Genomic DNA, 12,230 nt, shown 5'->3' on the forward strand with positions numbered 1-12,230 from the left:
GCAGCAGCGCAGGTGGGCCCTGGCACCGCGCCCCCCCAGCCCGCAGCCCCCGCGCACCGGGAGCTCGGCCCGGTGAGCACCGGTACCCCCCCGCACCTCCGAGACCCGCGGGGACACCGCGAGTCTGCACCTGCGTTCCGGCGGTGCTCCCTTCCCGAACACCCTCCCCAGACGCCCCGGCCGTGCCCCTGACCCCCAGCCCCGGTGCCCCAGCTCGCCCCGTCTGCGGCACCCACGTGGCGAGTGTCGCTGCCCCGGCCTGGCAGACTTTGCCCCTGGCACTCGGAGCAGGGTTTGCCCTCCCTGCCGCGTCTCCGTGCTGACCCCAGAGGGGCCCTGAGCCCCGCCGCAAGGACACCGACGCTCGTACTGGAGTGGACAGAAGGCCGGGGTGCCCGCAGCCCTCGGATGTGACTGGCACCGCGGGGCTCGGCGGTGGCCCCGGGCGCTGCTGAGGCCATGCTCAGGCTGCGCCTGCTGACGTGGGACGTGAAGGACACGCTGCTGCGGCTGCGGCAGCCCGTGGGCCAGAGCTACGCGGCCGAGGCCCGGGCCCAGGGGCTGCAGGTGCAGCCCGAGGCTCTGGGGCGCTCCTTCCGGGAGGTGTACGGAGCCCAGAGCCGGCGCTTCCCTAACTACGGCCACGGCCAGGGGCTCAGCTCCCGGCAGTGGTGGCTGGATGTTGTCAAACAGAGCTTCAGGCTCTCGGGCGTGCAGGACGAGGCAGCCCTGACGAAGCTGGCAGAGAAGCTCTACCGCGACTACTGCAGCTCCAACACCTGGGAGGTGCTGCCGGGAGCCGCCGAGACCCTGAGCCGGTGCCGCCAGCTCGGCTTCCGCATGGGAGTCGTCTCCAACTTCGACAGCCGGCTGGAAGCCATCCTCTCGCAGTGCAACCTGCGGCACCACTTCGAGTTCGTGCTCACCTCCGAGGCCGCGGGCTTCGCCAAGCCGGACGGGAGGATCTTCGAGCAGGCGCTGCGGCTCGGCGGGGCCCGCCCCGAGCAGGCGGCTCACATCGGGGATGACTACAGCCGGGACTACCGGGCGGCGCGGGCCGCGGGCATGCACAGCTTCCTGCTGCGGGCGGCCGGGCAGGGCGAGGGGCCGGAGGTGCCCCCCGAGCACGTCCTGCCCACGCTCAGCCACCTCCTGGCTCGCATCGAGAAGGAGTAGCTGCGGTTCGGAGGGGGCCGGTGCTGCTGCCGAGCGCTGAACTGTCCTGACATGAGATTTCTTGCTGCCAGGTGGGCAGGGAAGAGCAGCAACTCTGAGCTGCCCATGGAGCAGGAGGAGTGTTCATGCAATAAAACACTTCTGATGCCCAGCAGCAGAGCAAATGTGTTTCGTGACTCTAAAAACACAGAAAAGGGTCAGCTGTGGTGTCTTCCCCTAACAGGGCTGGGACTGGGTCACTGCAGAGGTTCATTCTGGCAGGAGATGGAGGAAGATACTGAGACTTATCCCTTCTCAGTCACCCCGGGGACAGGCCCAAGTATTCCCCAGTGCAAGTGGTAGCCCTGTCCCAGGGAAGGTTTGCCCACACAGAGCACCCAGGACACCCCTGCCCAGGCCCTGCACTCTCAGTGTACCCCAGGTTTGCCACCTCACCAACATCCCCCCCTTCCCAACAGCAGTCACAGGCAGGAGGTGCCTGCAGGTCTCCTGCTGTGGGCAAAACAGCCTGGAGCTGGACAGTTTCACTTAATGAATTTCCAGTTAACAAATTTTACTGATTTCGGTAGTGAGAAATAAAGATCATTTAAAACCCCTTTCTCTGGCTCAGCTCCAGGCCTACACCTCTCCTTCCTCCCTGGACAAATTTTACTGATTTTGGTAGTGAGAAATAAATCATTTAAAACCCCTTTCTCTGGCTCAGCTCCAGGCCTACACCTCTCCTTCCTCCCTGCCTGCTGCCATCAGCTCCCCATGTTTGCACCCCGTTACACTCAAACCCCACTGCCACGGGACACTCAGTTTTGGTTTCTTTCTGCTGGTCTTTGCTTGTTCCTCTGCTTGGACATGGCCACAGCCCCTCAGCAGTGCCCCTGTCCCAGCATGGCTCTCCTACAGGGGACAGCCCCCTGTGCTGTACCTGCTCTGCAAAGGGGCAGCTCTTGCCAAAAGCATCTCCAGCTGTGTCCCAATCAGGGAATCACAGACTCATTTCGGTTGGAAAAGACCTTTAGGATTGAGTCCAACTGTTCCCGCAACACTGCCTAGGCCACCATTAAACATGTTCTCAAGTGCCACATCCACAACACTTTTCAAACCCCTCCAGGGATGGTGACTCCATCACTGGCTGGGTAGGTTGTGGCAGGGCCTGACCACCCTTCCAGTGAAGAAATTTTCTCCAGGATCCAACTTACACCTCTCCTGGCACAATTTGAAGCCATTTCCTCTTGTCCTTGCACTGTTGCTTGGGAGCAGAGCTTGGCCCCCCCCCAGCTCCACCCTCCTGCCAAGGAGTTGTAGAGCACACTATGTCCCTTTCCACAGGCCTCCTCCCTCCCTGCCACTTCTCCATACATATCTCTCACTATTTCTCCTCTTTTTTCCAGCACACCGGCAGACTGGAAAGCTGCCTTTGGTGGGGTAGAAATCACACAATTCACCTAGGAGCAGCTGGCCCAGCCAGGCATTACCAGACCCTCACCCCAGCACAGGGTGTAGGCTCTGGGATGAGAGGAAGTCTGCAGAAAACACGCCAGGAACAGGTGTAGTGTGAAGGCAGGTGTTGTCTGAAGGGCCCTGGACACAGCCCAGAGCCCTGCCCAGGCTCCTTTCCCCCCGGCACTGCAGAGCACACACAGTCACACGCGGCCGAGCGAGATGCTCTGGTGTGCCACGGCAAAGACAGGGTACACGGGCTCCAGGAAGGCCTGGCGGTGGGAGAAGAGGATGGCGCAGGAGTCGGGGTCGTAGAAGAGCAGCTCCCCCCCTGCAAAGTCCAGCAGGACCCCGATCTCTGCCGGGGCCTTGATCAGCTCCACGGGCTGGGGCTGCCCCGCATGCAGGAACCGGAATTCTTTGTCGTAGCGTGAGAACACCCAGGAGGCAGCATTGAAGCCCAGGCGGCCTTCGTTGGCAGAGCCCTTCCTGGGCACGGAGCTGTAGCAAACCCCCAGCTTGTAGGCACAGCTCTGCTCCACGCTGACCTTCCAGGCACACACCCCCGAGTGGAAAGGCGCAGTGGCCAAAGCATTGGGCCAGTGGTCAAACCGCTCAGGGCAGCCCGAGTCCACCTTTGCTTTCTTGGGGCTGAAGGTCAGGGTTCTCTTGTCTTCTGACAGGCTGAGGTGGGGGCTCAGGGTTTTCTCATCGATGTGAATCTCCTGTGAGCCTGCAAGAGAAGCCACATGATGAGCACTGACGCAGTGGCCACCACCTGAACCACCTGAGGTAGTCATAACCACAAGAAACACAAGCACAACCACCCTCTCCTCACACAGTGCTCCTGGGGCCCCCTCTGCTCCCCAGGGTGACAGTGCTGGGGGCTCAGGCTGGGTGCCACAGCTTCTCCTCTCAGCCAGGACAAGGCAGACATTCACCAAAGTCCAGACTCACCAGACACCTCTCCACCTTGCACTAAAGGCCCTGCTCATCTTCCTCTGACCCTGGCCTGACTCCCCACAAAACAGAACTCTGCAGGTTTGGTTCACCCCAATTTTGGAGAGATCCAAACCTACTTCCTGTCCTTTCTCACCCCCATAGTGGGTGAGCAGAACCTGGCTGCTCCTCCCCCAGCCAGGGGAGCCAAGAGCCTGGCAAGGGCTGTGTGCAGAAAACCTGCAAAGCTGGAAAAACAGGACTGGAGAGGGCCGGGCAGGGAAATCTCTTTCCTGCTACAAAGCCTCAGGTGTTGATCAACCCGCCCTGAGGTGCTGGGAGCAGCACAGGGAGTTGGCACCAGGCTTAGAGCTGAGCATGGCTGTGACTGGATCTGGTTTAGCTGTGAAAGAAAAGGGTGCCCAGCTGCACAAATCCAGCCAGTAGCAGCCCAGGGTGGCCAGAGGACACAGCACCCACTGTGGGTCTGCACTTCTTCAAAATCATGGAATCACAGGACTGTAGAGGTTGGAAAAGATCTCTAAGATCATGGTGCCCTGCCCTGGCTGCATGCTTCCCCCTGAGACCCTTCTGTGGGTCTGCAGGCTGTAGAACTGCACAAGTGTGTCCTTCAGTCCCTAAATTTGTGAAGCAGGGGTGAGGTTGATGCTCAGTGGACTCATCTGCTCGAGGGGACCCAGTTCCTGCCAGCATGTGCCCCTCCTTGCCCTCACTTTATTCACTTTAGGTCTTAAACCACCATGGAAACAGGGCTGGAGGGGTGACTCAGTGGCTCTGCCATTCCTGCCAGCAGCTCTACCCCATCATGCCAGCACCAGCCATTGCCCAACACCCTCTGCTCAGCATCCAGAGCACAGCACAATGAGCCCTTAAAGAACCAAAGGATGACCTCAACAGGGTCATGCCAGAGCCCAGCCTGCTCCAGGACCCAGGTCAGCATTCCTCTAGCAGCAATCAGCACCCAGCAGCAGCAGCAATCCAGGGTTTCCTCAGGCTGCACCTGCCCAGGTGCTCCCTGGCAGATGAAGAGAGGCTGAATTATCCCTTTGCAAATCAGTGCCATGCACCTGTGCACGTCAGGTAGGAGTTATTGCAAGCCAGAGTGAGCCCAAAGAGGAGCTGAAGCCAGCATTTCCTTCAGCAGGAGCTGTCAGCCTCATTCACCTGATGATTTATTTCCCCACACAGCAGCCAAAGCTGAGCTCTCCACAGGGCTCTGGGGCTGCCCACGCTGCTGGTGTGCAGGGTGGCTTTCCAGGAAGCCAGAGCTGCTCTGAATTCATAGAAAACACAGCAGCACCAGACTTAGTATCTTCCTCTGGCAGAAGAAGAGCACTAAACCTCCTGTTGTGCCACACACAGCTGACCTAGGGCTGCATCCTGGTGGTCCATGTGGGGAAACACCATCCCAGTGACACCCACATTGTTTGCTGTGGAATTGCAGTGCCAGGGGAGCATCTGAGGGAGGGGAAGTGCTGGCAAAATAACAGCAGAGTAATTCAGATCAGCAAATTTTGCCCCTCACACAAGTGTTTTGTAATGATTAAATCTGGATTTTCACATATAATTCTGATGAAAGATTCCACTGGGAATTCATCTCACCCCCAAATCTATTTTCTCTGTGTCCTGTATCCATCAGGGTGGCCCTGGGACATGAGGGACACTGGGACAATAAATTCCCATGGTTAACAGCTCTGGGAAGCACATTTGTGTGAGCTGCAGCACATCTGGCTTCTTTTAAAAATCCAAGTTCCCATGAACTGAGATCTCTCCCAAAACTGTGCCAGGAGATTTACATCATCTCGTGGTGTAAGGAAGAAGCTGCCAACACCAAAAAGAAGTGATACAGAAGCCTGGATGCCAGGTGAAGGCATCATAGGAATCATGTTTATTTTTGAGAGTGAAATAGAGGCCCTTTTGTAGCTGCTTTCCAAGTATTTTAGAGGTTATGGAGTGAACCATCAAGGCTTGGAATTTTCTGTTTTCAAGCAAATAAACAAGACAGCCACCTGCTCACCTGCCTTTGCGAGAAGGGACCACAGAGTGACACTTTGCATTACTGTGTCTTAAGGCAAGCTCAGACCACTGCTGTTAATATAAAATCTCTAAGGCTTGGTCCGGGGTGGCCTGGGGACTGATGAGATCCACAAGGATACACCAGGCATCCTCAGAATGCAGTAATATGTGAAATGCAACCACACACTCAAAAAAACCCAAACAGAATCAAATTCCTGTGTAATAAGTGCATCAGGACACCAACCACAAGAATCAAATGCCCTAAGTCATTACATTTCACAAGGATACTGTTGGGAGAGGAATCCTTACAAAAACCCTGTCACAACAAAGAAAATTAGGGAAAGGCTTTCTGCTTGACGCCACAGCTCTGAACATTGAGAACCTGCTTGATTGATTCTTTCAGGAAGAATTTCTTCACTGAAAGGGCTGTTAAATACTGGAAGGGACTGCCCAGGTGATGGAATAACCATCCCTGGAGGTGTCCAAGGCACAACTGGACCTGGCAGTTGCTCAGTGCTGGGTGACAAGGTGGTGATCACAGGTTGGATTGGATGGTCTTAGAGGTCTTTTCCAGCCTGAACAATTCTGGGATTTTGTGACACTGTCAATGCACCACTGCAGGGGCTGGCATAGAATCACAGAGTGATTTGGGCTGGAAGAGACCCTAAAGATCACCTAGTCCCAACCCCCTGCAGGGACACTTTCCTCAACTGCCAGCACTCACAGATTCCAAAGGGAGAAATTAATCACAAAGGGAGAGCAACACCAGAGTTTGCAGTAGATAAACACATGATGGTAGTGCTTGATAGGCATAGACTCTCAAGCTAATACTTAAAACCATGAGAGCAATAAAAGCCTGAAGTGCAGACTTTGGAGATGGGCCTGGAAACAGCTCAGAATCACATCAAGATGAGCAGAAATCAGAAGTCTTACAGCAGCTTTGGAAAAACCACACTAGAGATTGTTCACAAGACAAATCACAAAGGATATTGCCATCTCTGAGAAACAAAAAATGCATTTGAAATACTCTAACAACAGACTGAAACCCGAGTAAAAGGAAACATTTCACAACCAGCCATTCAAGCACATCACAGCCAGGGGAAAAATGTCTTTCCCTGCTTAACACAGCCAGCACCAACCAGGTAAACCAGTCCCAGAGCCTGTCAGTGGCCTGGCAAATGCCTCCAGTGCAGCCTCAGCTGTACAGCAGGGGCTGAGCCAGAGCACAAACACCTCTAGAACCACCAGCTCATGCACAGCCACAACCTCAGCTTGTGATCAGAACACTGCTCCATCTACTCACTGCCCCCTGCACTGGGCAGTCTCACAGACACCCCACAGAAGAAATCACCCTCTCAAAGTCCCCAGCAGCCTGTTTGTGACAGAGATTCCCACAGCAGCATCAGCTTCACTGCTGTCACCCAGAGAATCAGGAAACAGCAAAAGAAACCACACAACATTAAAGCCACAGAGCTGATAAAACACACAATCTTTTCAAACTCCAGTTCTTCCCCGAGCCACAACTGCTTGGAGGCACCCCCTACATCTCCCACAGCTGCTGCTGCCTCCCTGAATGGGCTCCCAGAAACAAGCAGGGGCTGGGAGAGCAGAGGGGCAGGACACAGCTTGAGGAAATTTGGACACAGCATGAGGGTGTTTGTCTGGGCACAACACGAGTGAGGGTGCAGGAATCGCTGGAGCATGAGAGATCTGAGCAAGACACTGACCTGTGAGGCAGCAGAGCACAGCACAGGCCCACAGTCGATGCAGCAGCGGACTCTGAACACAGGTCTGATTAAAGTTTAACTTCAGGGACTCCTGTGGCTCCAAGATTCCCTCCGCCACCTCCGTCCTAGCAAAGGAAAACAGGAGTTGTTTCAAAATACAATTTTGATTTCTTGTGCTGGGAGGTGTCTAAAAGATTACAAGGAGGTATGGCAGAGGTTAAAGAGGAGCTCTGGCTGCAGAGAGACCACAGCAGGGGTGTCTGGGCCAGCTCTCACCCCGAGTGATACTTTCGGTTGGCTCTGCTTACAGTTCCTGGTGAAAGGGCTGCAGTGTTGTAAAACACATCCCAGCAGCCTGAGTCAACAGCTCCTCACTCAGCAGACACAGGGTAAATAAATGTGTCTGAGAGCAGCCATCAGGGTACCAGGGGAGCACAATGAACAGGCAGAGAATCAGATTTCCCTCTATTGCCACAGCCCCACAGTCTGGGCACAGAGGCTCCACCCAGCACAGAGCCAGGGGTTTGCTGGCTCCTGTGGCCTGCAGAACTCCTGGTTTTGAGGACCGGCTGTGGCACAGGCTGCTGGGGATGTGCTGGAGCACATTCCATACTCTCCACAGGCACAAATACCCCCACAGGCCCTCTGGGCAGCACAGTGTAGCCAGGGCCAGCACCCTCACAGCAGCCACAGAAATAAATGACTTAAATAAAATGAAATAGATTAAATAAAAACACAGCCACGAAGGCGCTTCCTCAGGAAGGGCAGCCCAGTGTCAGTGATAGGGCTGTTGTGGACACTGGGACCTGCAGCTGTCTCTCCCTGCCCATGCAGGGCTGGGGAGATGCTGTGCCAGCCACCTCCTACATGGAGCACAGACCATCCTACCTCCTCCAACAGCTTGGCACAGCCTGCTCCATTCCCCAGCAAGCCCTGTGGGTTTCTAAGGAGCTGCAGAATTTCTCCCATAAGCAAGGACTGTTGATCTGGGAAAGCACATGGAGCATCTCCAGGTGCAGCACAGCACAAGGAGCAGAGACAAGAGGCCACGCTGGCATCTCTGTGCTCTGTCCTTGTTCAGAACAAAAGCAGCACGAGGGACAAAGGAGGTATCACGGTGTGCCTGAGTCATGGCACACAGCACAGGAGCTGAGGGGATGCAGGTGTGGAGCAGGAGCGGGGAAAGCTTTAAGCAACGTTAGGGAAAGGACCAGGAGCAGCCAGGTACTGACCTCTCGAAGATCTCTTGTTCTGCATGCTGGGGACAAGGAGAGAAAGAGTCATCAGAGCTTAAATCCCCACAGAAGACACCCCAACACAGCAAACTCGGGACCCAGGGAGCAGTGTTCCCCTTCCTCACCCAGAGAAGCCACCCCTCATCCCAACCCTGGGGAGCAGCAAGAGCATCCAACATCCATTTTCTTCAGCTGCAGCACTTCCCGACTCCAAAAGCGAGTGAGAATGGCTGAAGGCAGTACATTGCACTGTGGCTGGGATACTGTCTGCTGTTCCCTCTGTCCCCACCCCACTAGGGCAGGCCACAGGAACAGCCTGTGCTCCCAGCAAACAACCCCAGGGCTTTCAGCAAAGGAGGGAGGCTGTAGAGGGACTAAGCCACGGGTCAGGTGACCTCATGGTCAGTCCCACTTGTTTCTGTCCCTGCTGGCCATGAGGCACTCTAAAGGTACAGCAAAGTGATAAGAAAATACCTGATCCCTGCTCAAATCCAAGCAGCGCACTTTGCATGCCTTCAGCTTTCCTGTGGCATGCCATGTGTTGATTCCAGATAGGCAAAAGTACCAACACTGACAGCCCAAGGTGGAAAACACGTGAACCCCTAATTCCCTTCCAAAAGGAGAAACTGAGGGTGTGACTGCTCTCTGCCACAGGCAGCTGATGGATCCTGATGTCCAGCCTCTCCTCTTTATGGTGCAGCTACAGCCCAGCACACCGAGGTGCTGAGGCAGGATAGGAACTGCCTTTCCCACCAAAGGAGCATCTGCCCTCTTTCCATGGGATTGGGTCTGGTTTCCAAGCCAAACTGCTGTTCCTCTCTCACGAATTTACATGTGGGAAGCAGAGGCTGAGCATGGTGGTGGCAAGGCAGAGGTCCTGCTCACATCTAAAACGAGAGGAATCACTTGGGTGAACCCAGATGATTCAATAACCAAAGAAGGAACTGAGCAAGGGGAAGCACAGGCTGCTTTGCACGGCAAATATCCCTAACAGGGCTAAGCCAGGCAACACTGGGGACTTTCCAGAAGAGCTGCAGGTGTTTCCAAGGCTCAGTTTTGATTAAACTAGACACTAGAAAACTGGTGGCACAACTGTTGTAAGAGCAGGTCACAACCCAGAGCTGTCCTGGCTGTCCAGCCTAAGGGCAACTACAAGCCCAGAGTCTGGAGACCTGAATATGGGTCGTTCTGGACCTCACTGCAAGCAAGAGCAGGATGGGGCAGAGCAGATGCTCTAGGAACCACCAGAAACCACAGGGGCTTATCAGGATCAGGTCAAGGAGGTTCCCTGAGCCAGACCTGCAAATGTCTGCAAATGGCCTGCCCAGGGAGGTGGTGGAATCACCATCCCTGGATGTGTTTAAAAAAAGCCTGGATGTGGCACTGGATGCCAGGGTTTAGTTGAGGTGTCAGGGCATGGGTTGGACTCAATGGTCCTTAAGGTCTCTTCCAACCCGGTGATTCTGTGAATTCCTTATGTCCTGCTCACCTCTGCCTCCCTGCTGGCAGCACAGCAGCTGCTGAACTCTGCATTTAAGTCCTATAACAAGACGTGCAGGTCAGCTCTGGGCTGCCTGGCTCTCAGTACTCACCAGCAGGCCCTGGTCATCCAGGTTGGTGATCATGTCCACCAGGTAGGTGCGGAGGGCACCCAGCTTGTGCAGCGCCTCTGTCCAGTGCACCTGCTGGGTGAGGATGCTCTGGTGTGCCCGCTCCTCCTCGGCGTGCACCCTCTCCAGCAGCCGCTGCTCCTCGTTCTCACAGGCCTTCCCCACGAGGAGCAGCCTCTGGACCACCAGCTCCCGCGCCGCGCTGGCTGCGCTCTGCCACGGCAAGGACACAGCAGGAGCATCAGCCCTGCTCCAGCCCCGGGAGGAGCCCCAGCTGCTTCGCCAGCACTCCTGGGGCTCAGCCATTGGTGCTACTCTGTTAACTGAGACCATGGCACCTGGCACCATACCAGTCCCAAACCTGCCCACTGCCTCCTCAGCCAGCCCCAGTACCTAAGTGACAACCTGTGAGGGACCAGAGTCCTGCCCCTCCACAAATCTCCAGAGATTCACTGTGGGTGAGAAACAGGAGAACAGGCTGAGACAGCTGGGGGTGCTCAGCCTGAAGGAAAGACACCAGGGAGAACTTACAGCTCCTTCCAGTGCCTAAAAGGGCTCCAGGACAGCTGGAAAGGGAATCAGGACAAGAGCCTGAAGAGACAGGACAAGAGGGAATGGCTTCCCACTGCCAGAGGGCAGGGTTATATGGAATATTGGGAAGAAATTTTCCTTGCAAGGGTGGTGAGATGCACGGGGTGCCCAGAGAAGCTGTGGCTGCCCCTGGATCCCTGGCAGTGTCCAAATCCAGGCTGGAAGGAATTTGGAACAACCTGGGATAGTGGGATGTGTCCCTGCCTATGGTAGAGGGTTGGAACTGGGTGGTCTTTAAGGTTCCTTCCAACCAAAACCAGTTTGGAATTCTATGATTCTATCACTGTCCTTTGTCCTCATTGACTGCAAGGAACAAATAAAATAAACGTAGGAATTCTAAGGCACTGATCCTAGTAGGATGTTTGATTGTTGTACACTCACACCATTGTCTATGCGCATTTTCTAGGCAAATGAAGCACGAATTCCAGGCACACCCTGGCATTCCATTTCCACAGCGGCATCCCGACGTCTTCCCCCCTGGGAGCTGAGCATCCCTTCCGGCAATGGCGAGCAGGGAGCAGGCAGGGCCAGCCCCAGGGACTCACCTGGACGCCCTGGTCTTTGGCAGGCAGCACCTCCTCCACGTGCCGGGCGATGGCCGCGCTCTGCAGCTGGATCCGCTCGCAGCGCTCCACGAGCTTGTTCTGGGACACGGAGCAGTGCGGTGATGGATGCAGGTCTGGACGGGGCCCCGAGCCCCGGCAGCCACCCCACACCTGCCCGGTCCCCTGCACCACCCCACAGAGAGCCCCCATCCCCACGGGGCCCCCGAACAGCCCCACACCCCACCAGGGCCACACAGCACCCCACACCCGCCAGGAGCCCCTCGCAGAGCCCCCGTCCCCATCCTTGGGTGGGCCCACACGGCCAGGGGCTCCTTCAGAGCACCCAGCTTCCCGTGGGAACACCCGCATGGCCCCACACCCTGCCAGGGACCCCCGCGGCCCCACATCCTGCCAGGGACCCTACACACCCTGTCAGGGACCCCCGCGGCCCCACAAACCCCCAGGGACCCTACACACCCTCAGGGACCCCACACCCGGTCTGAGACCTCCACACCCCGTCTGGCACCTCCACTCCCTGCCAGGGACCCCCCCGGCCCCACAGCTGCCGAGGCACCCCCACACCCCGCCAGGGACACCTGTGGCCCCATACCCCCACCGGGACCCCCACACACCCCCAGGGAGCCCCATATCTCCCCAGGGAGCCCCATATTCCCCCAAGAACGCTCATACCCACCCAGGAGCCCTTACACTCCCCGACACACCGGCACGCCCGCCCGGACCCCCGTCCCGCCGGAGCTCCCCAGCCCCGCACGGCCCCGCTGCCCCCCCAGCCCCGGGCTCCCCTCAGCCGGCCCGGGCTGGGGTCCCGCCGCTCACCCGCAGCCGCTCGGCCCGGGCCATGCTGTGCCCGCACCTGCCGCGGGGGCGGCGGCCCCGCCCGGCCTCGCTCGGCGCTCCCGGCTCGGCTCCGCCCCG

At 56.9% G+C, this 12,230-nt stretch overlaps 2 protein-coding genes across 2 annotated transcripts; one reads left to right on the top strand and one right to left on the bottom strand.

The window, feature by feature from the left end:
• The first annotated feature begins 135 nt into the window (after window positions 1–135).
• HDHD3 (haloacid dehalogenase like hydrolase domain containing 3) lies at window positions 136–1,327 on the top strand. Its single transcript, XM_041475134.1, has one exon. The coding sequence runs from the start codon at window positions 460–462 to the stop codon at window positions 1,174–1,176; it is 717 nt and encodes a 238-aa protein (XP_041331068.1). The 5' UTR covers window positions 136–459; the 3' UTR covers window positions 1,177–1,327.
• Window positions 1,328–2,798: 1,471 nt separating this feature from the next.
• BSPRY (B-box and SPRY domain containing) lies at window positions 2,799–12,195 on the bottom strand. The gene is made up of 6 exons (XM_041475106.1): window positions 12,132–12,195; window positions 11,295–11,393; window positions 10,141–10,371; window positions 8,546–8,571; window positions 7,314–7,438; window positions 2,799–3,343 (listed from the first exon to the last, which is right to left on the bottom strand). The coding sequence occupies exons 1-6, from the start codon at window positions 12,153–12,155 to the stop codon at window positions 2,814–2,816; spliced, it is 1,035 nt and encodes a 344-aa protein (XP_041331040.1). The 5' UTR covers window positions 12,156–12,195; the 3' UTR covers window positions 2,799–2,813.
• Window positions 12,196–12,230: the final 35 nt, after the last annotated feature.

Source organism: Pyrgilauda ruficollis, unplaced genomic scaffold (genome assembly GCF_017590135.1).
Source record: "Pyrgilauda ruficollis isolate IOZ18807 unplaced genomic scaffold, ASM1759013v1 scaffold34, whole genome shotgun sequence".
In the NCBI taxonomy this organism is placed as follows: Eukaryota; Metazoa; Chordata; class Aves; order Passeriformes; family Passeridae; genus Pyrgilauda; species Pyrgilauda ruficollis.

Coding starts and splice junctions, on each gene's coding strand:
- HDHD3 (XM_041475134.1), top strand. CDS start 460: ATGCTCAGGCTGCGCCTGCTGACGTGGGACGTGAAGGACACGCTGCTG.
- BSPRY (XM_041475106.1), bottom strand. CDS start 12,155: ATGGCCCGGGCCGAGCGGCTGCGG. Junction 8,572..10,140: donor TGGATGACCAGGGCCTGCTG/GTGAGTACTGAG, acceptor CCTTGTCCCCAG/CATGCAGAACAAGAGATCTT. Junction 3,344..7,313: donor TGTGCTCTGCTGCCTCACAG/GTCAGTGTCTTG, acceptor CTTCTCTTGCAG/GCTCACAGGAGATTCACATC.